This window comes from Phytophthora parasitica, assembly GCF_000247585.1.
Source record: "Phytophthora parasitica INRA-310 unplaced genomic scaffold supercont2.6, whole genome shotgun sequence".
Taxonomy (NCBI): Eukaryota; Oomycota; class Peronosporomycetes; order Peronosporales; family Peronosporaceae; genus Phytophthora; species Phytophthora nicotianae.
The window spans coordinates 2,165,624-2,192,476 of NW_008648992.1; the positions used below are offsets into that span (position 1 = coordinate 2,165,624).

Sequence of the window (26,853 nt, forward strand, 5' to 3'; positions counted from 1 at the left end):
TCCACAGGATCTGTCGTCCGTATCTGCGATCGAGAAAAAAAATAACCAGCACAGTATGATGGGAAGACCAATACCAGTGCAAGTACCAATGCAAGCTGCCGCCGAGGATGAGCATCGATGGCGTATATAGACATTGTCATCGCCAGCAATGCTTGCACAGCATATACGAAGCTTGTTGACGCGGTAATTCTGCGATATCTGTCTGAAGTTGAAGTGGTCTACCAGAGCAAAAGGTCGTTTTTGATGTACACCACGTTAATTGAATGTACATATCGCGTGTCAGTTGATCCTCCCAAATCCGATCCAGCATTAACGCCCACTCACAAAATGGCGCTGGAACTAGCGAAGACCGCAGAGGTATACCGCCGCCTTCATCGCTCTCTCACTGCTTCCTGCCGTTGCTAACGAAGCCTACGTTCCTTCTAGATATCGATCGCTGACTTCTTCGCGCGCGACGATGCGCTGTCACGTCTGGATCGGCTGCACCGCCGCACGCTTGAGGCCGTTGAGAATGTTCTCAAGCCCCCGCGGCCGCAGGAATTCACTCACAGTGTGCTAGACCTGGCAGTGCAGAAAGTAGTAGAAAAGCTGTCCTGGAAACTCATGACGGAGGCTCACGCCACGCCCAGTAGCGTAGGCGTCCCAGCGCTACTGGACCTTTGTATCGCAGGCGTGACCAGTGGATTCCTGGTCAACAGCACACCGTACAAAGTGCTAGAAGATCTAATGGAAGGGCAGACCATCAATACGTGTGAGAAGGTGTGGGAACTGCTCGAATCTCGCAAGGACAAGCTCACAACGGTGCGTTTCCACCTACTTTGACTGCTGCAAGGATGACACAAACTGACGTACAGTGCTTGGCCAAGAAGCCCGCTTTCATTGCTGAAAAAGGTCGTACTACCAAGGCCTCTCTGTGTCTACTGCGGATGTGCAATGCGCTGCTGCGTCGCTTGTCCAAGACCCACAACAGCGTGTTCTGCGGCAAGATCCTCGTGTTCTTGTCGTTTACCTTTGCGTTGTCCGAGCGCTCGGCGGTGAACCTTACAGGCAAAGCCAATGTGACTAATGTGACGGTGTTCGAAGATCAAGACGCGTTTGACTTGGCTGAGGCGACGGATGTCGCCAAGGCATCCGAAGTTGTGCCTGGACTGGAGGTGCGTGGCTCCTTTCAGTTGTCTGAAGATTGGTATTGTGCTCATAGTGATCGGGTTATTGTAGATTGACAGTGATCCAAGTGCTGACGTCGGCCCGATCGACTACAACCTGTATCGCACCTTTTGGGACTTACAGAGCTTCTTCCGCGAGCATCAGATGGCCACGCAATCGGCGGAGAACTGGGAGAAGTTTGTACGTAAAGTGGCTTACTGGTTGCTTATCCGGAAAACCGTGATTCATTTTTTTTTTTTTTGTTAAATTATTTGACACAGTTCACGGAGCTGAATGTGGTGCTGGCAGCTTTTGAAGGCAACGCATTCTCACCAGATGACCTGGAGCGTTCACGAGACTTAAGCGGAGGCCCCATCCACTCGGCAGATGTGACCATGCACGAACCTGACGGTGATTCCAGCAAAAGCGCAACAGAACAGAACTCCCAGGAACACTTTTTCCAGCCCAAATACCTGACCAACAGTCGTCTCTTCAGACTGCAGTTGCGCGATCCGATTCTGCGCGAGTGCATGCTCACTCAGTTCCTCATTCTGTTTAACGACTTGACAAGAGCCAAGCCTCCTGCAGGCAGCACCACTCCCAAGGCGAAGTTCGCTGAATTGACGGAGCGTGTAGTGGCGTTGCTGAAGCAAACACCATCAGATGGAGAAGGCTTCAACGAGATGGTGTCGGTCGTTCTGGAACGCGAGCGCAATTGGGTCAAGTGGAAGCAGGAGAAATGTCCGGAATACGAAAAGTATCCGTCGGCGGCGGATAAAGAATCTTCGACTTCTTCCAAGCCAGTGGTGAAACGTGCTCGACGTCAATTAACCTCGCCGCTTCTGGAGCAGATTCTGTCCGAGAGCTCGAAGCCATCCCAAATCTTGGAGAAAATTAAAGGCAAAGAACGAGGTGCGTATTGGAACGTGTCAATGCGTGCTCTGTGACGTGTTTTCAGTGGATGTTAGCAGTCTCATCTAATGTTTAATTTGTCGTGTTAAATTAGCTACCGAGGTGTCTTTGACAGCGTACACTGACCGCTTCAAAGAGGCGTGGGATCCCGAGAATGGTATCGAAGAGGAGTATTGGCCGGACAAGGATGAGATGGTTTGCTGGCGAACGATGCGTGCTGCGATGAAAGAAAGTGTGGGCCATTTGGACTTGGCGGTCAAGGGTACGGGAACGCTGGTTAAAGGTATCCTTGGACTTGATACCAGCGAGGCGATCAAAGAGTCTACGGATGCTGCAGCCTCAACGCCCAAGGACGGTGGTGATCACGTGAAAGAAGAACAAAACGATGAGAAGGAGACTGACCGTGATGCACCTACGGACATTTCGACCGGGATGAAACGAGAGCGAAGCGGCTCCCCGAAGAACGTACCAGTTAAACGTGAGCGAACGGGACGTGCTCGAGGCCGTGACGACGACGTCGAGGTACGATTACGATGCGGTTATACAGCAGGATGATGTTTGCATCTAATCCGATGTTTTAATACTTTGTCTTGTTTACTGCAGGACGGAGAAGAAGCATAAGTGTCAAAAGTGCATTAGAATTGCGGACCCTGGGTCATTCTGAAAACAGCGAGGTGTTTATTTCTCCAAATACCACAGATTTCAACAACCAGTTCTGTGTGACATGGAGTATTGATCGTGGTGGAGTGGTGACGATTTTGACTACCAGTGGTGGCGATTTCGAGTAAGCTAACCTCGCGTCCAGTGTACGCAAGGACAATGTAAGCACATCCTGTTGGAAAATACGTCTGACTGCAGTGTGGAGCACTTTGACCACAAAATTCCTAATGTGAGCAATTCGTTATCGTAGGGGACGGCAACAAGTATGGCGTTGTGCGTTTATCTTCGCGAGACGACATTGCATGGCACGCGCATATGAATGAGCTAACAGGAATTTGGTGAAATGGTGGATAGGGATCCTCAAGTGTGGGCGTCGTTAACTTTTCCAGACGCCTCGCTACAAGGGTTGCTACACCTGATACCAATCCCTTTGTGGATACATGTAGTGCGAGGGCACAAAGGCCACACAATCTCAGTGAGACTCTCACACAGCAGAGTCAACACATCAGGGTGTTACAGTCATTCACAGTTATTCGGAAGAGCTTAAAACACGAGTTGAACGGTTCAACTGATATCTTCTTGACGCGATGAGGCAGTGGCGCAGGTTGCAGACTCGAAAGCATTTGCAATAAACAGGAATCCCGATCCCAACGTGGAAACACTATGCAGCAACAGCTTCTCGCGTGCAACGACAAGTGGCAAACCTTCATGCTACATTGAAAACCTCGAGGCCAACCCACCGTCGACTTCTTGGAGCAAGTCAAGTTGTGACGCCGTTTGGCAAAAATGTACCCAATTCCAAATCAACCCAAGTCTGCAACCTGGGTTGACAGAAGATCGCGAAGGTCATCAACCATAGCTAACAGCACTTCATTCCCACTTTTGCGCTACAAGCATCAGCTCCACCTTCCACTCCAAGTCTCAAATGCTAAGCATGACCAACCACAGTGACGGCGGCCCCCGCGTGGTCCGTCTACCGCCTTACAAGTACGTGCACGTGCTGGACACCAACTCCAACGTGTCACGCGTGCTAGCAGGCCCGCTGACGTACACTCGCCAGGAGCACGAGCACGTCATGACGCCTCCTCAGAACATGATCGTGCTGCCAGCGCAGCATTACGTTGAAGTGCATAACCCGGTCGTACGTTCGGAAGACGGCAAGATCGTCCGTGATGCATTCGATCAGGCCAAGCTTAAGCACGGCGAGATCGAGTTTCGCATCTTCGATAAGTACCCCGAACCTTTCCCCCTGTATCCGGGTGAAGAGCAGGTTGGCGAGATCCGTGAGCTGCGTGTCGTGCCTGTAGACACGGCACTACGCATCCGAGCGACACGCAAAACCGACAAACACGTGGCTGGGGACGAATGGCTCTTCGTTGGGCCGGCAACGTATTACCCACGCGTGGAGGAGGAGATCGTGACTGTTGTGCACGCCATTGTGGTCAAGAAGAACCAAGCCATCAAGTTTCGAGCGGAGAAGAAGTGCACAGACTCGCAAGACATCGAACGAGATGCAGGAGAGGAGTGGCTAGTCCGCACACCGGGTGCGTATCTCCCTCAGATCGATGAGGTGCACGTCGAGACTCTGCAAGCGCATGTGTTGACACAAGACATGGCGCTGCATTTGCGCGCGTTGCGTACGTTCAAGGACGTGTATGGCATCTCGCGTCGTGCGGGCGAAGAGTGGCTTATCACGACAGAGACCACCGAAACGCACGTCCAAGACGTTCATGAAGAGATCATCGGCTATGTGAACGCCACAATTCTCACCAATCGCCAGTACTGCATCGTCGTAGACCCAGTGGTGAACGGAGTGCAACATCGTGGCACACGTGAGCTGCGGAAGGGCGAAGCTTCCTTCTTCTTGCAACCTCACGAGCAGCTGGAAAATGGTCGCGTCGAAGATATCATCGTATTAGCCGACGACGAGGCAGTTTTACTGCAAGCTGTTGAGTCGTTTGTGGAGCATTCGGACCAAGAAGAAGGCGAACCGGAAGGAGAAGACAGTGGATCGTCCACTAAGAAGAAACGTAGCGGTGCTCGACGCGAGGCTGGAGAGCGTTGGATGGTGCATGGGCCTCGGGAATACATCCCACCGATCCAAGTCACAGTATTGGAGACCCGCCGTGCTATTCCACTTGACGTCAATGAAGGAGTGTATGTACGCGAACGTAAAACTGGTCATGTCCGAGCTGTGAAAGGCGAGACGTACATGCTGCAAGCCACAGAGGAACTGTGGAGCAAATACTTGTCGCCAGCTGTGGAAGAGCTGCTGTCGTCTCAAGTTGGAGGCTCTGCGTACGTCGTTGACCCGACTCAGTCGAATAAACTGACTGCGAGTCTAGGTAAACCATGGGATACCTCCAAGGGCGCTCCACGTAAGCGTGATCCTACTCGCGTAGTGACATTCGAGGTGCCACACAATGCTGGTATCCAAGTGTACGACTACAAGACCACGTCGTCGCGTATTTTATTCGGTCCGACACTTGTAATGCTCGAGCCGGATGAGCAATTCACAGTGCTTCGACTATCAGGTGGAGTTCCGAAGGAGCCAAACGTGATCCGAACGTTGTGTCTGCAGCTCGGGCCCGACTTCATGCGAGACCAGATCATTGTCGAGACGTCAGACCACGCTCGACTATCGCTGACTATTGCCTACAATTGGCGATTCCGAGTCGATTCATCCAAACCTGCTGATGCTGCCAAGGTATTTAACGTCAAGGATTTCACTGGAGACGCCTGTAAGACGCTGGCCTCACGAATCCGTGGAGCTGTGGCAGTCCAGAACTTCGATCATTTCCATAAACACAGCGCACAGATCATCCGAACATCCATTTTCGGCTTGGATGAGAACAATAAACTACGCGACGAGTTGATCTTCCCCGCGAACAATCTTTGCATTACCAACGTCGATATCCAGTCGGCCGAGCCAGTTGATCAACTCACGCGTGAAAGTCTCCAGAAGTCTGTGCAGTTGGCTATCGAGATCACGACCAAATCACAGGAAGCGCGTGCCAAAGCCATCGCTATGAAGGAGGAGGAAGCTGCCAAGGGGGAGCTGCTAACGCAACAGCTCGAGAACCAGTCGAGTGCCGAGCAAGCGCGCAAGAATCTTGTGCAACTCACAGCTGAGTGTAAAGCTGTAGAAGAAGAAGCCGCCGCTGTGAGTCGTGCACGCGCTCAAGCTCAAGCAGCGGAGATTGAGGGCCAGGCTGCCGTCAGGCAAGCGGAGCTGCGAGCCAAAGCCGAGCGCATCGAACACGAGGCGCACGTGGCTCGCATCAAGGAGGACCAGACGCTGAACGTAGCGCACGCTGAACGACTCGCTGAGGTGGAAGTCCGCAAGAAGCGCGAGCTCATGGCCATTGAGGCGGAGAAGTTCCAGCAAATGGTGAGCAGCGTGGGGCAGGAGACTCTCGTGGCGCTGGCGCGTGCAGGCCCCGACGGACAAGTGAAGATGCTGGAGGCGCTTGGGCTCAGTGGCTACCTTATCACGGACGGCAAGTCGCCTGTAAACCTGCTGGGCACGGCTGAAGGAATCATTCGAGGCATCGCGCAGTCGGAGCAGTGACCGCCACCCGATCAAAATGCGCCACGTACTTGAACTGAGATGGGCGCGAACTGGCTTTGCGATCTTCGTGCGACAGTTTTATGGGTACTTTTCGCGCCAAAAAAGCTCAAATTCGCGCGCTCAAGTTGTCAGCGTGTCGATGGAGAAGCGTTCGAACTGGTAGCTCCTTGATCATCGTTGCAAGGTAGTTTGTTTGCTTTATGCGTTGCTTCACGCAATAATAATTAAGAATTGTATTTCGAAATGAACCAGCGATCCTTGAGAGCTGTGTGAGAGGTTTTTCAACACTGTGTTGCAGATACACGCATTAATGCTATACTTGCCAGCTCTGACTAACCGCGATGTGGCTAACATGATCGGCGTGGTTCGAAGCCGTCTCCACCTGAAGTCTAACGATACTCTGGCAGAACTCCTGTAAGTGCTTCAACGGGTGAGGCAGCTACAGAATGAAGCGATCATAACTCCCAAGTACATGGAGACGCAGAGAGCTCACCAACAGTATATGTATATTCCTCGTGCGCCGCCTGCAACTCCGAACGATCACCTTGCAGAACACGATATCCACCCTGGCGTCTTGCAGATTTTTTGCTGAATGACTCGGGTCCGGCGTTGCGAACGAAACTGCACTTTATAGCCTGTTCTCCGCATACAGATCTCGGTATGTTAAACGGCGAGTGACACGCTGGGGAGCTCGCCACGCATTAACCGGCGCTTTCTCGCCCTCAGTAGGCTCGGCAAGCACATCCTCGGATCATCAGATGGCTTCATGTGAGCTTGGCACCTCTCCCAAATCCGCCAATCAGATCACGGAGAACTTCGAAAATCAATTTTTCAGCCAATCCACGTGCACTCCATTTTATACCCGGCGGGTTCGGTGGCCAGGCAGTCTCCCATTCATCGCCATCTCACTGCTCAGCTCGGCCGTGAGGGAAGTGCTTCGCGTCAGCCTCTCTCGCTGTGTCTGCGCGCCTTCACTCTCGACACCGAACAGCGCGGTTCCAAGTACTGTCGTCTGCGTATCGTCCACTGCGAGTGCGACGCTCGGAATCAGCGTAGATCCTCCGTCGCAGCCCTTTCAGTGGCCGCACTTGCGTCGTACTGGCGTCTCGCGTTCTTCAGCCCGCTGCTGCCGCACAGACATTCCAACTAACAAAATCTCAAGTTTCTGAGCCTGATCACTTCGCTCTGAAGTCTCTGCACCGTCAAAAATGACCGACAACTGGCGGCTGGACGTTAAGTTCCAAGGCCGCTCCATCGACCTGGTTGGTCGACTTCCAGCCGAGAAACGCTCGCTGCTGCGGGACTTCCCACGTCGTCTGGCCGTTGGAACCAAAGCCAAACTGTCTGCCATCCCACAGAAGGGATTCTTCTGCAAATTCTTCGCCAAGAACTGCGAGGAGATGAAAGTTTACATGAAGAAACACGAGTGCGCGCTATGCGTGCAGTTCGTGGCGTCCACATTCAACTTCACACTATATCTGCTGGTTCCAGTGGTACTAAAAGGTCTCAAGTGTCTGCATCGACTACGAAAAAGCGGTATGTTGCAGCTAGAATGGAGGAATACCGATACTATGGAGTTTTATGGATGAATACTGATGAGATTTTTTTTGTATGTTACAGGAGCGAGTGCAGACTCTCTCAAGTCGTTGTGCACAGATAGAGATGGCGTGGTAATTGGATTTATAGTGTCGGAGGTGAATGTGGAGATGGAGGAAAAGCTGCACGAGCGTATGAAAGTCATGAAAGAGTTAGAATCCACAGCTAAAGCGATTTCGGACACATTTGGCGATCCGATGCTTGAGTTTGACTTGCTTTTGGACCAGTTGGATACCAAACCATCGGCGATTCAGGTGCGTTTTTTTGTATTTGAGTGACGATGGGATTGTCGACGATCGCAATAATTAACGGTTGTGATTAATGTGTGTGGTTATTAGGCTTGTTCCAACTTTATAGTTCGTCATCAGCATTTGCATGACGCTATTTGCCAGAAATTGGCTCATACGATGGATGCCATGCAAAATTCGAAAGCACGAGCGAGTATTGTGTACGTTGTGCACGATGTAGTCAAGTCAGTGCGTGCGAATTTTCCGCAAAAGGAGCGAAATGTCAAGATGCGCGAGTCGGCATTGGTGTTATCGCTCGAAAAGATCCTGTTCCAGTTGGCGCAAAAACTACAAGACGACGCGAAGCACAATGTACGTTTGAGCTTGATAATTTATAACATAATGCATGGCATTGACGAGGTGTTTTGTGTATGTTTTGCAGCCGAATGTTCGAGCAGTATTTGAGTTCTGGACCAAATGGGGATTGCAGTACTCGGCACCCGTAGAAGACGAGGATGCGTCAAAAGACGATCCTATTCTCAAGATTGATGAAGCATTCGAGATGCTGGAGCGAGAGGTATCACTAGTGTCCGATGCTTCCTCCTCCCCCGTCAAGCCTTCAGCACCGCCCGAGGTTTTGGCATTTATGAAGAAGCACAACATCCAACCAGGTCCATGGGAAGTTTATCTTGGACGTGCCTCGCCTCAAGAATTGGAGGAGTTGGACGCGGTTCTTGATCTCAACACGAAGTATTTCGGCTTTAACAACTGGGATTCGTCCGAGAAAGGAGGCAGGCGAGGTGGTGAGATGTTCTTGCATCATTACACCAAGTCGATCATGCCATGGCTGCTACACGCATCAGTATCTTCTAATTCGAACTCGGGGAAGAGGAAACGCGCCAAAGACTCTTTGGCTTTGCTGCGTGACGCGTTCTTGTGCACGTGGGATCTCGATCCAACAGCTGCACGTGCGGTATCTGATATCGACCACTTCTTACTAGACGACATGTGGAAGAAAATGGAGCATGTCAAGTGTCAGAATCCCTCGGCGTTTGTGTTTGGCAAAGTCAGGCGAGTCAAGACCATCCAGTTTGCTAATAGTCCTGCTACAGATGCGATCGTCAAGTCAGTTGAGGACGAGTCGAAGGTGAAACCCAGTGCACTCGTTGCAGAACTCACCAAAGTATTCAAGCTGGACACCATGGCGCGCGAAATGGTGGCCAAAGTCAAGTCGAAATCAGATTTATGCTATATTGCAAAAGAACTCTGCCATCGTTGCCGCCATCACATGGTGGCGAACCCTTCCGTGCACATGGTCAAGCTCTGCCAAAAGGTCCTTGCAACTAAGAACCCCATGAAAGCCTACTCGTCAGCAATGAAGAGCATGATCTCTCGACAGATGAAGATGTCGTCCATGTTCGACAAGGAGGCAAAGTACGTTCTTCTTTTATTACATGATGGCAACCATAATACTAACATTCGTTTATTTTTTATAAATTTAGGAAAAAGCGAAAGCTGGAGAGCGTGAGCGCGTCATCTTCTCCTGTTACTGAAAGCGAAGCCTCGAGCTCTCCTCATTCTGAGCTTACAGATGCCGAGCTGGCTGCAGTGAAGCGACGGATCCCGAAGCCTCCAAAGCTGCTGTTCAAAAAGGTGGACCTGAAAACTATCACGTATCAGGAGACAAACGATAATGGCACAGTTGGAGTCGCGGTTTCCGGTATCCCCAACGCCGGAAGGGGACTATTTAACCTGTCAGATCACCCGTGGCCGGCGTTTTCTGTTGTCTGTATCTTCGGTGTTCGTCGAATTACCAAGGAAATGCACCATGATGGACTGAACAAGGTAGCACGATGCGGCGAATTGGGCGAGACTTTTGTCGTTGTCAACGGCACTGTACGAGATGTAGACAAGTTCCAGACACAGTATGGCCACCGCTTGATGCCTTTCGACGGGTTGGTGGACGCGGACGGTTCAGTCGGCGGATTTCCGAATGACCGGGTGTACGAATACCCTGCGGATGTCTATTGGGACGCGTCGGGATTCTACAACAACTGCATTCTTGTACCTGGCTGCGTGATTGAGAACCCTCAGGACACGACAAGCCCCATAGTTTTGAACCAGCTGTACATCGTCACGTGGAAGGAGGTTGCAGTGCGCGAGGAGTTTTTCCTGGCATACGGCACGTCCTATTACGAGGACGACGAGAAGACCAGCACCACGAGTGAGGGAAGCAGCAACTAGTTTAGCGAAATAGAAGCAGCGAGGCCTATCAACCTCGCTACCCACCGTAACCTAAGAAGAACGACCCTATAGAACCATCGACCAAGCGCCTGAAGCCTCACAGCCGGACTCTTTGATTTACAGATTGGTTGACTAATGAGCTTTTATTTGATCTTTACATTTACCTTTCTTGATTTGGTAGTATTCTAGTACGAGATGACGCGCTCGTTGAGCTGCAGACGACACACGGGGCACGTGTGCTGGAGGTTCAGCCACACACGCACGCACCCTGCGTGGTAGTTGTGGCCGCACGGCAGACGTAGCGTTTGGTCGTCGGCCAAATCGCCACAGCAGATCGGACACTCGGAGCTGTCGTCACTCGCGTCACCACAGTCTTGACCTGCTGGGCACACGTTCAATGGAGCTGCTATCGGCGAAGTGACTGGATTTTCATGATGGAGCACACGGTCGATAGCGTTGGCTCGTTGGCGTGCGATGTCGAGGAAGTCCTCGAGAATATGTCGTGTCTGCTGCATGAACTCGCATTGGCTGTCGCGTCCTAAGATACTCATCACCAAGTCGTTCACGAATGTCTGGAACGTACTGCATTGGTCGTACTGTGTGTTAGAGCCCCACATTCGTCGCGTACTGATGCTCGGGGCTGTCTTGATAATTCGTAGCAAGTGGCCACAACACGAAAAGTTCTTGCATCCGCTTCCAACTCGACGGATGCTCTTGCGTAGCTGCGCGTGATCAGCGGAGGTCTTGCTGAGCACCCATTTCTGCCTCATGACGCTGTCCGAGACGTACAGCACGAAATACACCAGTGACGAAGATGCCCGTTGATTGAAGAGTCCTGCGCGTGCAATAGGGGTATTGTCCTGCTTTGCTGAGGAGCCCGGGGTCACCACCACTTGAGTGGTAGCTTTGGGCAGATCACTCGAGTGCTTCATGCTGCAGTTGGTCGCAGCGGCGGAATGGCCAACAACGTCTTCCAGCGAGATGAACACCATGATAGTTGCAGTCTCAAGTGTTGCTTTCGCTGCTCCTCAGGCAAATGGCAAAGTGAGGGTGGACTTAGCACCGCCGCGATCCGACCACACCATCAGATGGTTCGTCGGTGGCTGCAACCCACCCAGATGCAACGCTCGCAATGCCACGACCAAGTCGAAGTTGATGCTGAGACAAAGCCAATTTTGAAGATAAAGCCGCTCCACCGGAAAGTTTCCGGTCGCTGATTGGCCAATTCTTTCTGACTAGTAGCTCACCACCTCGAATTCGCGGTGCCACTGGCCGTTCCAGCACAACGTCTGTATGATCCGAGAACTTGCTGTGCAGTGCGCCAACGCAAGAGTTCCCGAAATGGGAGCATGTCGTGGCTCAAAAAGTCGCTGCGATTTGGAGAACTTCGCGACAAAGCCGTCGAGTTGTGGCCGCACTTTATCCACAGCAACATTCAACCAGTGAGCAATTCACAACACTTCAAAGGCGCTACATATTTCAGTTTATTCCAAACTTACGTGCAGTCTTTGCGTCAACCTTGAACATCCAGCAACATTTCTTCTAAGCGCTTGAAATTGCGAGAACATTTCTTCCAGAGGGCGCCTAGCATTAGCATTGCCCCACTGTGTTGACAATGCACACCGAGATGTAACGCTATGAACACAAAGCAACATCGACAGCAAAGGCTAGAAGTGGTGTCTGTAGAATCATCGTCTGCATTACAGTTATCGGGTTTTGTACTTCAACCTTCCCGAGCGTCAGTGCCATCGTCACCTCCGTATTGCTGCTCGAGTTCTGCCAAGACTCGGCGGTTCTCGATATCGCGCAGCTTCTCACGCAGGTCCTCAGGCGTATAGCGGCTATTGAGCGTGCGGTATTTCTTGAGCTGGATGACCCCCACCATCTCGCGCACCACCCAGCGACCGCGTTTAATGGCCTTCTTGATAGCCACAGGGTCCGTCAAGTCGCGATTCTGGAAGAACGCAGCCTTGACCTTCTCTCGCACATGGCTCAGGCCCAGCGGGTAGTCGCGCCCCACGAGTAGGAAGCGCTTGTACAGGTCCCGCACCTTCGGATCCATCATATTTCCCAGGGTGAATAAATAAGGGTGTGATTATCAACCAATCACAAGGCGTCATTCCCAACCACTCGTTAATAGGAGTGTAAGAAGCATGAGCTCCGTTAGCTCTGTGCCTGATGCCGCCACGGCGCTGCTGACGGTAAAGATTGGAGATGTTTCGCGCACGTCCCGCAAGCACTTGACGATCACAACCTTCGGCTTCCTGCTGTCCGAGGGTCTGGACGTGTTCCGTGCCAAGGTGGACACATGCACGGACAAAGCGCTGGAAAACGTCCGAGGCGAGCGCTACGTACGCGAGGACCGAGCGCTCTACATGCGTCCAGGGGCACACTCCAAACAAGCGGAATTGGTGGAGATCACGCCCAGTAACTTCGAAAATCGTGTGGCCAGAAGCTACAGGAACTACCTCAAGCGCAAGGCGGAGGATACGTTTCAGTGCGAGGTCTACGTGTACGTCAAGAAGGTCGAACCGCCGAGGCGTCGACGACTGAAGGAGGAGTCTGAGAGCACTCCAGCGACCGCGTTGCATGCGGAAAGTCAACGAGAGGAGACGGGCGTTGAGCTGGCTGGAACATTAAAGCGGAAGCGCTCGATGGGCTCCGAAGAGGATAATTCCCTGCAGAGTCAGCAACACCAGACTGTGCAAGCACAACAGATTGATCCTGCATACTACCGCCCAGTGAGGATGGTGGTCAATGGAGCTATAGTCCCCGTGCAAGTCAACGTGCAGGACTTACTCGCGTGCTTTGCGGCCTTCCAGCAACATACACCGGTCGGATCCACCAGTACAGAAACCCAAGAGAGTGACGTGACAGGTGCGGGGACAAACGGCTTTCACGGATAAACGCGGGTAACGGTGTAGTCACGAGGAGATGGATAAGCAAACGGAAGGTACCGGACAGATAATGCAGCGGGCATCATTCTATCGTATATATTGGGCGGGTGCGCCCTAGCGCTTGCTTTTCTACAAATGTACTACTTACTACTGCTACTACTTCTCGCGTATGCGTCCATGCTGCTTGTTTTTCTTCTTGTATCTTGTACTGCGCGACTTTAGTCTTGAGCTTTTCACTTCATCTTCATCGTCAGCGCTCCGAACGACAGACGGGAGGCCAAGTCGTGGCAATCCAATTGCGTACTATGCAGCTAAAGCTACATACTTGTTGCGTGTATGTCACAATCCAAAACTCCAGAAATGCAAATCCAAATTCAAAAAACGACAGGCCTTGTGCTCCGGAGGACACAAGCAGAGAGTCCCGTCTTAATACTCCGAAGGTGGCAGGCCCGACGCGTCAAAACTGCTCCAGGACGACCCAGAATCCCGTCGCGGTGGACGTCCAGCTGACGTCGAGCGCTTGTCCTCCATGCTCTTCAAGTAGCGGAACTGGCCAGGAGGTGGTTGCATGTACGGGTTTTGCTGCTGTTGAGCCATGTCGTACTGTTGGTGCTGGAAACCGAACTGTCCACCAGATCCACGAGATGAGTGCTGCAACTGAAGTTGATGTTGAGGCACGAAACTCTGTTGCGGCTGAGCTGGAGGGGGTTGAGGCTGGAACGGGTGGTGCTGCTGAGGAATCGCTGGGGACTGGTTGTGTTGTTGGTATTGTTGCTGGTACTGATGCTGAAGCTGTAGTTGTTTCTCCATCGAGACGGTAGGTGGGGGCGGTACTGGTGACGTCGGGAAATCAGCAAAACCTGAAGCACCGGCCGCTGCAGCTGCGGCTATCTGAGCGGTGTTACTCTCCACCGTGCGTAGGTCGCTTTGTCCGTGTGCAAAGCGACATTCCTCCTTGGTGTAGTTGCAATTGCCCTTTAGGAAATAGTAGCACAGCTCAGTCTTGTAGCTCTGCAGTCTTGGAGTGGCGGAAGGAAGGATCGGTTGATTGCCAGAACCACTGCTAGCGGCAACACCATCGCGTAGATCATTCACACCGTGAGCCATCGGGCAATCGCGGCGTGATTTAGGGCATGTGCCGTTCTCGTAGGCTTGGCAGAGCCGAGTCTTGTAGTTTGGACCATGCTTAGTGCTGCTAGGAGCGCTGCTTGAGCCGCTTGGACGCACCAGATCGCTCTCACCATGAGCAAATGAGCAGGTGCGGCGCGTCTTGTTGCATTTGCCCTGCATGTAGTACATGCAGATCTCCGTCTTCCAGTTGCTTGAGGAGCCTGGAGGAGGTCCGCTCTGACTGCTGCTGCGATGTAGACTAGTCTTACCGTGGCCAACCGAAGATGAGCGAGACGGCGAGGGCGACGCCATCGACGCCAAACTACTGCCGCTCTCACCTCGTCCAGCAGCTCCGAGGACTGGATTAAAGCTCGGGTGATTGTGTAGAATGTGGTCGATCGCTGCAGATTCCTGTCCATCGAAGCGTTGCAAGATCGATTCCAACTCGTCAACTGGAATACCGTCGAAAAGCTCCGACAACATGGACAGTTGCAGTGGTGATACGGCTGGCGATCTCCCACTCTCACTCTGGCTTGGCTCTTTTTGTTCGTCATGCCCGTCTCCTGCTTCAGGTTTATGTTGTTCCACTGTTGGACTAGTCGTAAGCGGAGCAGCGAGTGACAGCGACTCCATGTCGTCTTCCAATGCAGGAACTGGAGGCGGCACTTTGTCCTCACTCAGAGTGTCTTCCGCGAACGGTCTGGCGTGTTTGGGCGTGATTTGAGGCGAGTCCAGGAGTGATGAAGGCAAGAACTGGCCCATGAGTGTGCTGCGGAGTGTCTGTGTGCTGGAAGACGGCGACGGGGGTTCATCATCTGCTCCCTCCTGGTCACGTTCACCTCTCGATGAATAAAAGTTGAAAGCCATGAGGTTCGAGCCCGTTGAGGTGCCACCGGATGCACCCGATCCAGTGGCACCACTCGTTGAGCCAGTAATGGGCTTGTTGGGCGAGCTCCATGGATTGTCGCTTTGTTCCTGTAAAGACGGAGAGTGTGGAGAGCGGCCACCGACCGATCCAGAGTCGTCTCCACTGCGTTTGCGTCGCAGTTCGTTGATTTCGTTCTTGACGTCAATGAGCGCCAGTCGTTCATCTACAAGATCGCGCTTCAGTTTGGTCGATAACGAGCTGAAGAGTGCCAGTCGCTGTTTCGCCAGTCGCTGTTCAACACGCAGCTCGTCCACGACTTGCTGGAGCTCACGCACTTGCAGCCGCGAGGCCTGCAGCTCGCGTAGGATGCGGCGCACGTCGTCACTGACAGCGCCGTCGTCGCCGAGCTCCTTCCCATGCAGCTGCTCGCCAGGTGCTGCAATAGCGGCACCGCCTTTCTCCATCTTCATAGACATAGCCAGTGTTCAGAGACAGCAGATCATATTAGTCAGTCATGCGCGAGTAAGAGCGGAAAGCGCTGGTCTTGGCTCAAGTCGACCAGTTGAGTTAACAACATGTAACATGGCTAACTTAACTAGTCGATGGTCCACCGTTGGTGGGAGCACTAGAAAGTTCAGCGAACGCTAAAGGAAATACACACTTACCCACGCAACTTTGCTAGGCTCGACGCCATACTCACGGCCGATGTCCGACACGACCTACTCGATCGTCACACAACGAATGACAAGATCACACACACATTATTAATCGTCAGTGATTTGAGGCCACTCTGAAAATCTGGAAGGGTCACGTGAAGGCCTCACAGTGGACGGCAGCGGCTAGATGCGGCTCCGCTACGTGGACGACAGCCACCGCTTCTGCTCGTTTGTCCATGCAAAGCTCACACGCTCCGTTTGCGTCAACGCACCTGAACGAGGGACGACTGGAAGGCCTGGCTGATCTCCGTGGCCACGCGACCCAGCAACTCGCCCGTCTCGGGCGGTGTTTGCTGGTCAGAGGAGGCTGGCGTTGCTGTTGGTGCTGCTTCTCCTTCGGACGCGGGCTCGTGCTGTGGCTCGGCCGGAGAGCCCGCTGCAGCTGCCATTGTCAACTGCTGAGTGTTGTCGCGGACAAGTGTCTTGTGACACCGAGTTGCCGATCGAGTTGCTGCTGATGCTGGCTGGAGGTTTTGAGGTTGAGTTGACCTGAAGGCTGCTGGTTGCGCGGACAGGCAGCAAATGCGCGGGTCGGGCCTGGCAGACGCAGCGACAGCAAGCACTCAAGTGGCTCAGTGGCGGAAAGAGGAAGCCACTTGGGTCAGCACGCGACGACGGACGTTCGCTTTTTTGCTCAAGACTCCAAGTCCTGAGCGGAGTAGTGCTGGCAGGTGGCTCTTCTGCTTTTTCCGAGATGCTCGCGTCGGTTGAGCGAGTCAAGCGAGGCGGGCGAAACGGGGCAAGGGCTGGCTGGCAGAGAGGCAAGCAGCGCGAAAAGCGAGCGGTCGGCCCGCTAAATCCGGGCGAGACAACCTGTTCTTGTGCCGCAGTATTCAGTTTTGCTGCACGTAATTTGTCGCGTCCTCACCGCTAATTTTTCGGCACCCAAGCTGGTGACATGCGAGGATAGTGCATCGAGTTTTGCGGGTCTTGCGGTTTCGCAGGCATTTGAACTTACAAACGCCCAGTGCTCCAACCGTATAGCTACATTTTTATCAGTTATGAGAAGGTTATCAGGACCGGATTTTTGGAGGGGGGACCAAATACCAGATCCCAAGCAGCGGCTGGTCAGCCAATCGAAAAGCAACTCCCGCCGGGACGATATTTTTTTACGATATTTTTGGGCGGACATGCAGCGGTGGATTCGAGAAATGTCGCGCTATGCTAATGTTAGCGCGGGAAGCCTTTCGAAGCGCGAGGGGTACCTCTCTTCAACGGCGCTGATATATGGATGCGGCCGATGCTGGCAGTAGCTGAGACGCTCGCGCTGGCCATCCGTTGCTGGTAGTGTGTTCTCGGACACGCGGCTCCAAGCGGATGGTGGTGAGCGTCCAGCTCGCAGTGCTTTGGGGTTGTCAGAGAAGGCGATTCGGGGTTGGTGCCAGATGGCGAGAACACCGACACAAGCGCTGGCAATCCGTCATCGCAACTGTCATAATGCAGCCATTTCAAACAAGAGAGGAGCTCGCGGCGCGAGCGCGCTGAAAATGCCCATGCGTTCGTCTCGAAACCGTAGAACTGCAGGTAGATCGCGCAGGTGTCCACACTTTTTTCGCGAACAGTTTCTGTTTGCCTCAAAATGGATCCATGATTTGGTCTGCAAATGAAAATCCACATAATATGTATCGTTTTTACAAATGTGAATGATGGTCTTTGAAGTGACATTTCTGATACTTCAAGCAAACGCAGCACAATTGCAAATGCAACAATCACTTGCATAATATATTGCATAATATACACTTTGCATAAGACAAGCGAGCTGGCTGCAACGCGCAGCCAAACTCACACAAAATTGTAATTCAGGTCTCACCAACCCTATATTTCAGAAGAAAAGTTGTTTTCATGCTGAAAGGTACATCAATCGCTCAACTAGTCGTGCTTCCAAATAAATAGTCGTGCTATAGTGACCGCACCAAAATGAAAATTTTTGCAAATATCGCCAATTCTAGTGCAACAGACCGCTATTAGACAGATCTCGCCGATACCTTTATCCCAGTATGCTTGAATTGCAACCAGTATATTTCACAAATATGCATTTAAAACCTCTAAATTTTGTGTTTTTCAATCTAAAAATCATGGATCCGACAAATTAGATGTATGTTACCGTAAAGCCCGGATCGAGTGAGACGAACGGATTGAGTGCGACGCGCGTAAGAAAATAAAAAAAAAAAAACATTTTACAAAACCCAATACAATGGTACTTTTTACCACCAAAATGTGCCGGGTTTATTTTTGTACTACCTCCATTCCGAAATAAACGAACGAATCAAAACTGGCGACTAAACAACAATATTTATATCCTCTTGAAACTGACTCCTGTTTAATCAGATAGGTACCATCCGCATTGAGATCTAGAAGCGCGATACGGGCTAGTTTGACTTTCGCGCTAATTTTTAAATCCGAATCCCCTTCACTCCCTCGCCCCACGATGAAGCAAGCCACCGAAGAAAAGCGACAGGCGTTGTGGGAGATGCTGCTCCTGTAAGCAATCGTGGAAAGCTAGACCACGGAGACATCACTTGGATTGCAAACCAGTTTCAATGCGGCCGCAAGGTTGTCTCGCGCATCTGGCACCAAGGACTTCGCTCAATGGGGCCCCGCAGAGCTGACGTGGTGAAATTCAGAGCCAGCGCTCGGGGGAGGAAGCGAGTGGATCGCCATACTCTGCGCCGACGCGTTGCTGAAGTTCCGATAGCCGACCGCAAGAACCAGCAGACACTTCAGCTCGCGACTAACACAAGCTGCTATCTGATCCAGCAGCTTATCAAGGAGGGGTACCTGCGCCGTGCGCTGAAACGAACAAAATCGTTGCTTACTGTTATGCATAAGGAAGCTCGCATGAAGTTCAGTACGGAGCATGTCAGACAAGCCGCAGATGGGAGCCATTCGTTCGACCCCTTGCTCGACGTCGTTCATATCAAGACGAGAAACGGTTTTACATCAAGAAGATCGGACAGAAGGTGTACATCCTGACCGGCAAGGACGATGTCCCGACTGAAGAACCGCCGGTACAGTACGCACACAGCAAGCGTCATTAGATTAAAGTGATGTTCTTGAGCGCTGTCACCCGTCCAAGAGGAGATTGGGATGGTAAGGTCGGCATGCGGCCTATCGTAGAGGAGTACGTAAACAGCGCGCCAGTGTGAATCGTCCTGCAGGAGTAGTGGAGAAAAAGCCTGCCTCGATGACGCGTGAACTATCGCGCAAAATGCTGCTGGAGTACGTTATACCAGCAATCAAGGCCAAATGGCCCCACGCCCAAATGCTACAGCCCATCAAAATCCAACAAGATAATGCCCGCCCCCACGTCGATGTAAATGATCCAGTGGTGGTCGCTGCTGGAACGAGCGGCGGCTGGAACATTCGCCTCGCCAACCAGCCGGCTCAGAGCCCAGAGCTCAACGCGTTGGACGTCGGCTTTTTTACAGCATTCAATCCTTGCAGTCTCAAACAATACCACGGAACGTCGAGCAGCTGATTGATGAAGTGAGCCTGGCATTTGAAGCCACCGCAGCGGATACGCTTGAGAAGACTTTTGTGACGCTCCAGCTAATGATGAAGCACATTATGATTTCCACCTCACCCACTTCAAGAAGGATCGCTTACTAAGAGAGGGCAGATTGCCTCTGTCCATTCCGTGCGAGTCGCAGCTGTACTATGTATGACACTTGCAGCACTTGCGCCACCACCAGCAGTGTATATTCCATCGGACTTAGACTACCTATCACGACCTGTCCTGAGATACTTACCTCTGCACACTTTATAGGCGATAAAAAACGAGGTGAAGCTATGCGCAATTTTTTTTATTCGGTCGTTTACTTCCGAATGCAGGTAGTATTTCATTAGGCAAAGAACTTCTTACGACTGTCTCACTCAATCCGGACTTTACGGTACTCGGAATAGATTTTTAAATGTATACAAAGTCGTGCCTCCGGCCCAAAGAAGCTCTGAAATTTGAAATCCTCTGCCAAACTTTCGCGGCTCTTCCAATCCTGCGGGCTCGTGAATACAACTTCAGTCCTATTTTCTCAAGAGCAAATTGCATTCAGCAATGGCAAAAGCAAGATCGTAGAAGCAAAGGCAAGCTCATCAAAGCACTGCCGCAATCTATAATTTAATCTAGAGGGAATTAAAGAAACGATCGAAGTCTCCAACTTGAAGGTTTCTTGCACGCCAAACCTCAGCTTTTGCGGGAATGAATGGCTTTCACGCGCTAGCTTTTTCCCCAAACAGCTCCATAGAGACGGTTCTAGCACTCACTAGCTTTCGCATCAAATAACTCCGTAGAGGCCGCCCTTGTGCGCGATGCATTCTTGGTGCTGCTGGCAGCTGTCTCAGTTTCCAATTTTGCCTTTCCTCAAGCACGGACAAGCCAAGACAAGATTTCCAGATACAGGGCAGGCATGCACTCCACATCTTCGAGTCAAAGCTTCGGGTTCTCGAGACCGCGTAACAGGGGCATGTGGGAAGCGTTGCCGAGGAATTCGGCGTCAAGGTGACCACAGCAAGGGATTGGGCGCAGCTTTCATGAATAAGAGAGAGAGAGAGAGAGAGAGAGAGAGAGAGAGAGAGAGAGAGAGATGTTGAGTGGTCCAGAGGGCGTCATGATGAAAAATCACCGTCGATACTTCGTGCGGTATTCGGTGGCCGATTGATCGTGTAGATCGCAGCGCTTATTTCCTCTCCACCACCACCATTCCAACTCAAGTGCCACGTAATGTACCATTGACTTGGCCATCTCAACAATGGTTCAATTTATCCTCTCGATAAGTCTGTCTTGCTGGGGGCTGTACGGTGCCGGTGTCAATCCGAAGGCACAGCAGCCGTGCTCCAGTCTGCTGCTATGCATTCGAATTGACACCGGCATCGAGTACATTTCAACCAGGTTTTGTACTCTACAAACTTTCGAAAGACTTGGATCTTCGACGACAGTAAGAACAATAGTGGTAATTCCGGCTAGGCATCTAAAACAACACATATGATTCATACCTGCGTTGCAGGCTGGACCGTTGTTCTACAGAATGAAATTGTTAACACAATAATAGACGATATAATTATACGACAAACTCTTTTTAAACATACATGTACTAGTGATTTCGAACTGCAGGAGAAGCCTTCAATATTTAGCGACGATTGTATACCAAGTCTTAGTCAGCACAACCCATAATGAACATCCTGACTACGTTCTCCGGCCACGAGAAAGCGTGGGCACCCGTTTTGGCTACAGCCGAATAGAAGTTTAACGGATATCGATACTTAAGCCATTAAACTATTTCTAGCTCTCCATTGTCAGCAGCACGTCTTGACGCCAATTTGCTGCAATTTTCTTGGCGGTAGTCATGGAGAAACTCTACAATATTAAAATGCCCCCTTCCTGGCGTACTGCCTATAGCGTTCACCGTTCAGCCTTCATTGCGATGTTGATAAATCCATAACGTTTAACCCTTTCGCGATAAAAGGAGGCAAAATGCCTCCTTTTGATACCGACTATCCTAGATTTGTATACTATACTTTACTAAAGTGGCTCGCGAAAGGGTTAAGTGACCGACCACTGCTGCTTAATCCATACCAAAAATAGTGTAGGCTACGCTAGCGTTAAGTGTAGCCACTCCACGACTTCTAGATGGCCATGCCCTGCAGCCTCATCCATAGCCATAGTTGCAAAACACTCTCGGTGGTTCGCGTGAAGCTATTTAACGATGCAAAGATGCCCATCAGACGCGGCAGCATCCATTGCCCTTGTTGAGCAACCTTCTTAACGATTGTTGTGAAGCCAAATCACCATATCAAAATCACCCCTCGACGCCGCATTATCCATCGCAGCGCTAGTACATCCGTCTCCGCGATTGTTGTGAAGCCAGCGCAACACGAGAAGATTTCCTGTTCTCGCAGCAATAACAATGGCAACAGGTGAGCAGCCCGCCGGATATCTAACGTGTAGCCATTCCACTATTTCTAGCGATCCATACAAAGCAGCAATGTCAATTAAATAACCGCTCCAATTCGTTACAACATCCAGATAAAGCCACCGAACGACAAAGTTGTTCCAGACGATAGCAAGCTGCATTGCAGCGTTAGAACAGCCTCCACGGCGATTTTGAATCAGCCAACGCACGATGTGGATATGTCCCATCCCCGCTGTACTATCCACTGCCTGTCGCGTGCTACCCCCCCCCCCCCCCCCCGAGCGATTATAGTGCAGCCAATGAACAACAACTAAATGGACAGCTTCTGCAGCCACATCCATTGTTTCTGGCCTAAATGCACCATTGTTAGGGTCAAGACATACGATAATTTCAAGATGACCTGCTCTTTCTGCGCTTGCTGCGCATTCGGACGGGAAAATTCGAGAGTGACGCGCAAGAAGCCTGAGATTTTCTAGATTGCCCTGCGCAAGCTTGGGTCAAAGCGCGGGGAAAATTAGTGTGTAATAGTACCCATCGCAGCACCGCAGGTGATCTACCAGAAGTGCACCAAAGCATCCCGCCCGAAGACACACATTATCGCTAAGCCACTCCAAGGTGTTAATTTGACCAGCGCGACTTTCCGTTGTCCCCCAACAAGCGATGTAGCCATTTCCGTAAATCCAACCCACGAGAGTTGTACAGCCATCCTCTGTCGCTACTTCGATTGTCCTTGTGATAACGAAATCTGAGAAACAACATATGAGGTGCTGCTGCGCGAGAGAAATTTCATGAGTACGATTCAGTCAACAAGAGCCGAATTATAATCCCGACATCGCTGAAAGCGTATTGGCATACTGGAACATTCGGTATGTGTAACTCTCTCTATAATCCGTCTACATCGCAGGTATATAGCTCAAACAAGCACGGCGTTGTCAGTAGGATGTATAACGAGTTGATGATAATCTCAGCAAATTCTTCAGTATTCGGAAATGAGGATCTTTGAATAACAACACGAACACACATAAGCGGTTTCATCTTAGCTCGTTGAATCCGAAAATGAAATGCTGTTTGGTATATAGTCGGGGCTAGTGGTACGTCGTCAAGCAAATTGATGGTGGAGAAATTGTTTTCACCGCTAGATTGATGCGTTTACACCGCATACGGAACTGGTCACGCAAGTAACGAATGCAATCCATAAGGATCAACAATGTGGTCCATTCAGATCTATCAGAAGATTTGTGTATCTGTCAGTCTACCAGTAATCAATCGATCTATCCGGTGGCCGAGTATGCAGTGATGAGCTTCGTATACATCGAAAACTATAAAGGTTGCCACTTCTCACTTTATACGTTACATCCTGCAGATATGCTTAACCGATGCTGATCCTGACAGACTGTATTGAAGACTCGGATGCTAAATGCTTACTAGTGACGAGCGCAGTATTTGACAATCCAATGCAACTTTAAATTAAAGTGTTGTTATCATTTGATAAATGCAAGTGGGCGAGAGAGTACGCCTGGTAGATTTTAACGACGGTCTGATCTTTGGGCTTGCTGAGCGTTACCCAATGACAGCAAAACTGAATTCGCGTATATTGGCAAAAACAAAAGCGGTGTGAGTCCACCGCTACCAACACAGAGTTTGAGCCGATGAAAGTATACCGATTCACAAGTAGCAGCATACTAAGCGGCACTTTCGGCCGAGCGTGAGTGGGAGGGGTCAATAAAAATTCTCGACCCGAAACCAACAGAAACAGATCGTAAGCCGTTGTAAGCCGAAAGTTTCCCTCCCAGTAGAAGCATGACCCTCTTTTCGTAGTGGCCGACGTCTTCTTGACCCATTCCGTGCATACAATCTGAGTCCCCGAGTCATCAACTACTGTTTGAGTAAAGGTTTGTCCTTGGATGAAGTCAGTTTTTTTTTTTTGATGCGCCAATACCCAGCGCAACCCCAATGATATTAACTATCGACTGAGATGCCAAGTCTAAAAGATCTACAACGCGGCAAAATTCAATATTTGGCGAAGTGCAAATGTTCTGGTCGCCATGCAGCATTCGTATATCTGAGTTGGCATTGAATACGAGCTTGAATTTATCATAGCGATGGTTTTATTATTAAAGTCACCCTCTGTGGCCTCCAGAAGAGTTCCAGCAAGTGCTTATTGGTCCGAACCCCTTTTTATTACAGGTGGTCATGTTCTACTTAGTTCCTGGGAATTAGGTGAAGACATCGGAGTATTCGAAATGACAAAGTTTCAGGATAGTCGATCTTTTGGTGCAAAATCGCAAATGAGCTGCAAGGTGTTTAATACTAGAAACTATCTGAAGAACTGCCGATTGGTGTTAAGCGACAAGGGTTTGATGCAGTCAGTCAGCCAATCAGTTACCAAGTGAAAACATACTCTTGATGTCTAACTCCGAGCTGGCAGCAGTTTTCAGGTAATACCAGTGTCAGTATTTGGAATCAATTAACCCTTTCGCGAACGGGTACTTTTGACCTGGCTATATTATAGTATAGAAGGTCAAGTCATTAGGCCATCAAAGGGGGCATTTTGCCCCCTTTCACAAACTACGGTACTACAGCAAATCTTCTGCAAATCCTTGTAGTTCAAGTAGAAAGGGCGAATCCGCCTCGTCCAACACACAAAAATAATGAAAGGGGGCATTTTGCCCCCATTCGTGGGTGACACGAGCGGTACTCAAGGATACGCCCCCCAAAGGGGGCAAAATGCCCCATTGACCACGAAAGGGTTAAAACCTAGATCAGGATTTAATACTAGACGATCCTAGTCCGCTCTAAATTTGCTCCATCGCACGTGCGCTCGAGCTCTTCCAGCCGTATCATCTCCATCATCGCATCTTCGTTTGGTCTAAAATACTCTAATGCTCTAAGGCAAGTGACTCCATCAGATAAAGCTCGTCCATCGACCTCACCCTTGTTACTGCAATGTAACATGACGCGCGTTGTGGTTTTCGAAGCGTAGAATGTCTAAGCGGCCCTATTTCGAGTCTGTCCACCGTAAGGCCTTGACACGTTTCAGTTGTTAACGCGAAGGCAGGGATCAGAGATACTTGCTTTACAATCACATTGAGCGAGCGATCCCGGATTCTCGCCGACACACTCGACTCGTTCCGGCAGCGTACGGGCACAACTCCACTAGGAAAATTTTCGAAAGATCACTGGGCTTGAAGGCCCCTTGCGCGGAGAGGGGTGTAATCATACACACACATCAGCCGGTTTCGTACTGTTAAATTTCCATCTTTAATGAACTGCACTTCGTCGTAGTCCGAAACCTTAAAGGACACAACGTTTCCAATAGTACAGTTTGATAACTACAGAGGCAGCGATACATTCTTTGTACACTATACTGGCATACCAATCGCAACTTTCAACAACATTTGGAAGCCCGCCCGTTTTGTCACTTCGACTTTTAAGCAGGCTTCTCTGCTGTCTTCTAGATATTCCGAAGCGTGGCCTAGAAACTTCAGCGAGACAAATATGTAACACTTGCTGCGTTTGTTGCAATATTGCTGTGACGATCTGTCGTTAAATTCTAGTCGTTGTGCATTCGACGTCACAAGTATCGGACAATAGGTTTGCTCCACCACCGAAGCGCTCTTTTTTTCGATTTGATCGCAGCAGCGGTTGTTAACAACGTCGACATTCCTTGGTGGTAGTCACTGACACGCCAGTGAGCTAAAATATCTCTCCATTCCGGGTCATTCTGGTGGCGCATGTTTTTGTTGAACATGACAACATCATTTATTTCGTGGTAAATGACAATACCCCTTTACAGCAAGAAGTAGATAGTGGCATCATAATCTTGGCTCCGCTTCGGGTTTTCTCTAGGCTGTTGAGGCTCCGACACTAACTTAAAGCAGTGATGAGCCGCTACCGGTAATTGCTGTAACCAGTCCCCAACAAAAATCATATGTATACTCCCGAATCGCAAATTGGGTTTGTTGTTTAGCTCACGAAGCGCTATGTCCATCTTCCCTACAACCTCAGCTATTGTCGTCGAAATTTCAACCATAATCTGCGTTTTCACACTTGTATATTGTTTCTTCAGCTTTGCACTATATCTCTTCTTGTTTCCCTCCCTGGTTTGAGACCCCATTGAAATAACTTATGCAGCGTTTGTCCGTTAACCGCTTCCGCTGCTACACCTTGGAATGCAACTGTCTTTATGGCGCCAAGACTTCCACAAGATTCTGCTAGTGCTTGTAATGCGCGGATGACTTGACTTTTCCCCGACCCACCAGATGATACTGATCAGGTTTTGATTGGAATCGATGAATTAGACGCTCAGATACCGGAAGCTGTTAAATTGTTGCAGTTGTGGGAAGAACGGTCCGGTCGTTTGGAATTGGTTATACTGATCGATGATATCCCAACTCAAGTGCACTTGCTGAACGGTGCGCTTTTTAGCGCAGAACAATGAATAGACCGGCCAAAGTTTAGTGGTATCAAGCCAGAAAAGAGCTGAGTCTTCAATCTTTGCTGCAAACTATGTCGGAGCATTTTAGTCTCGACGAGAAGCAACACAAAGCTTTGCTTGTTTTGGAAAGATGTTTATTTTTGTTCGTTTTGGAAAGATGCGTCTGCGGTCAGTGTTTGATGCATATTTCGGTGATAATTGAGCAAAATATTGATTACTTGGGATGTTCTCCGCTGGAAAGATGGTGGTTCAATGCAATCTCTGTACCGCTGCAGATCTGGGTCTTCACACTGCCGCGCTAACTCTCCCGATACGTAATAGTAATTAGAGAACCGTAAAAACTGATGGGCATCGTTCCACCAGTTTTCAAATATCAGTTGCTCCCCACAACCATCGCTGGTTCCAAAATCTTGTACCCGGCGAAATGGATGGAATAGAATAAGCAACGCTCTTCTAAATTCTTGTTGCTGCTCGTCTGGTAAGTCATTCCTCCTCATATCTGGAAGTCGCTTCCCAACAAGCACGCAATCGTCAGAGATGATCGTTCATGCAATGTGTGCGA

The 26,853-nt window shown here is 50.5% G+C and overlaps 9 protein-coding genes across 10 annotated transcripts; 6 read left to right on the forward strand and 3 right to left on the reverse strand.

The window, feature by feature from the left end:
- Positions 1 to 327: 327 nt before the first annotated feature.
- On the forward strand, positions 328 to 2,679 carry PPTG_04381 (hypothetical protein; the record flags this gene model as incomplete). Its single annotated transcript, XM_008898287.1, has 7 exons — positions 328 to 357; positions 427 to 801; positions 870 to 1,154; positions 1,219 to 1,347; positions 1,428 to 2,058; positions 2,153 to 2,580; positions 2,662 to 2,679. The coding sequence occupies 7 exons, from the start codon at positions 328 to 330 to the stop codon at positions 2,677 to 2,679; spliced, it is 1,896 nt and encodes a 631-aa protein (XP_008896535.1).
- Positions 2,680 to 3,643: 964 nt separating this feature from the next.
- Positions 3,644 to 6,289, forward strand: PPTG_04382 (hypothetical protein; the record flags this gene model as incomplete). Its single annotated transcript, XM_008898288.1, has 1 exon — positions 3,644 to 6,289. The coding sequence occupies one exon, from the start codon at positions 3,644 to 3,646 to the stop codon at positions 6,287 to 6,289; it is 2,646 nt and encodes an 881-aa protein (XP_008896536.1).
- Positions 6,290 to 6,641: 352 nt separating this feature from the next.
- Positions 6,642 to 7,061, forward strand: PPTG_21619 (hypothetical protein; the record flags this gene model as incomplete). The annotated part of the gene is made up of 3 exons (XM_008898437.1): positions 6,642 to 6,703; positions 6,924 to 6,947; positions 7,019 to 7,061. The coding sequence occupies 3 exons, from the start codon at positions 6,642 to 6,644 to the stop codon at positions 7,059 to 7,061; spliced, it is 129 nt and encodes a 42-aa protein (XP_008896685.1).
- Positions 7,062 to 7,142: 81 nt separating this feature from the next.
- Positions 7,143 to 10,522, forward strand: PPTG_04383. 2 transcript variants are annotated; one of them, XM_008898289.1, is made up of 5 exons: positions 7,143 to 7,825; positions 7,910 to 8,139; positions 8,224 to 8,484; positions 8,555 to 9,546; positions 9,615 to 10,522. In XM_008898289.1, exons 1-5 carry the CDS (start codon positions 7,498 to 7,500, stop codon positions 10,354 to 10,356), a joined length of 2,553 nt encoding a protein of 850 aa, XP_008896537.1. In that variant the 5' UTR covers positions 7,143 to 7,497; the 3' UTR covers positions 10,357 to 10,522. The 2 variants fall into 2 exon arrangements, with proteins under 2 accessions (XP_008896537.1, XP_008896538.1); XM_008898290.1 differs by having other exon boundaries at positions 7,143 to 8,139.
- Positions 10,481 to 11,624, reverse strand: PPTG_04384 (hypothetical protein). Its single transcript, XM_008898291.1, has one exon. The coding sequence runs from the start codon at positions 11,346 to 11,348 to the stop codon at positions 10,542 to 10,544; it is 807 nt and encodes a 268-aa protein (XP_008896539.1). The 5' UTR covers positions 11,349 to 11,624; the 3' UTR covers positions 10,481 to 10,541.
- Positions 11,625 to 11,822: 198 nt separating this feature from the next.
- PPTG_04385 (hypothetical protein) lies at positions 11,823 to 12,491 on the reverse strand. The gene has a single exon (XM_008898292.1). It carries the CDS (start codon positions 12,419 to 12,421, stop codon positions 12,080 to 12,082), a length of 342 nt encoding a protein of 113 aa, XP_008896540.1. The 5' UTR covers positions 12,422 to 12,491; the 3' UTR covers positions 11,823 to 12,079.
- Positions 12,345 to 13,415, forward strand: PPTG_04386 (hypothetical protein). Its single transcript, XM_008898293.1, has one exon. It carries the CDS (start codon positions 12,510 to 12,512, stop codon positions 13,260 to 13,262), a length of 753 nt encoding a protein of 250 aa, XP_008896541.1. The 5' UTR covers positions 12,345 to 12,509; the 3' UTR covers positions 13,263 to 13,415.
- On the reverse strand, positions 13,292 to 16,777 carry PPTG_04387 (hypothetical protein). The gene is made up of 3 exons (XM_008898294.1): positions 16,160 to 16,777; positions 15,897 to 15,950; positions 13,292 to 15,695 (listed from the first exon to the last, which is right to left on the reverse strand). Exons 1-3 carry the CDS (start codon positions 16,334 to 16,336, stop codon positions 13,680 to 13,682), a joined length of 2,247 nt encoding a protein of 748 aa, XP_008896542.1. The 5' UTR covers positions 16,337 to 16,777; the 3' UTR covers positions 13,292 to 13,679.
- Positions 16,778 to 18,375: 1,598 nt separating this feature from the next.
- Positions 18,376 to 19,425, forward strand: PPTG_04388 (hypothetical protein; the record flags this gene model as incomplete). The annotated part of the gene is made up of 4 exons (XM_008898295.1): positions 18,376 to 18,428; positions 18,572 to 18,732; positions 18,777 to 18,960; positions 19,065 to 19,425. 4 exons carry the CDS (start codon positions 18,376 to 18,378, stop codon positions 19,423 to 19,425), a joined length of 759 nt encoding a protein of 252 aa, XP_008896543.1.
- Between the last annotated feature and the right edge of the window lie 7,428 nt (positions 19,426 to 26,853).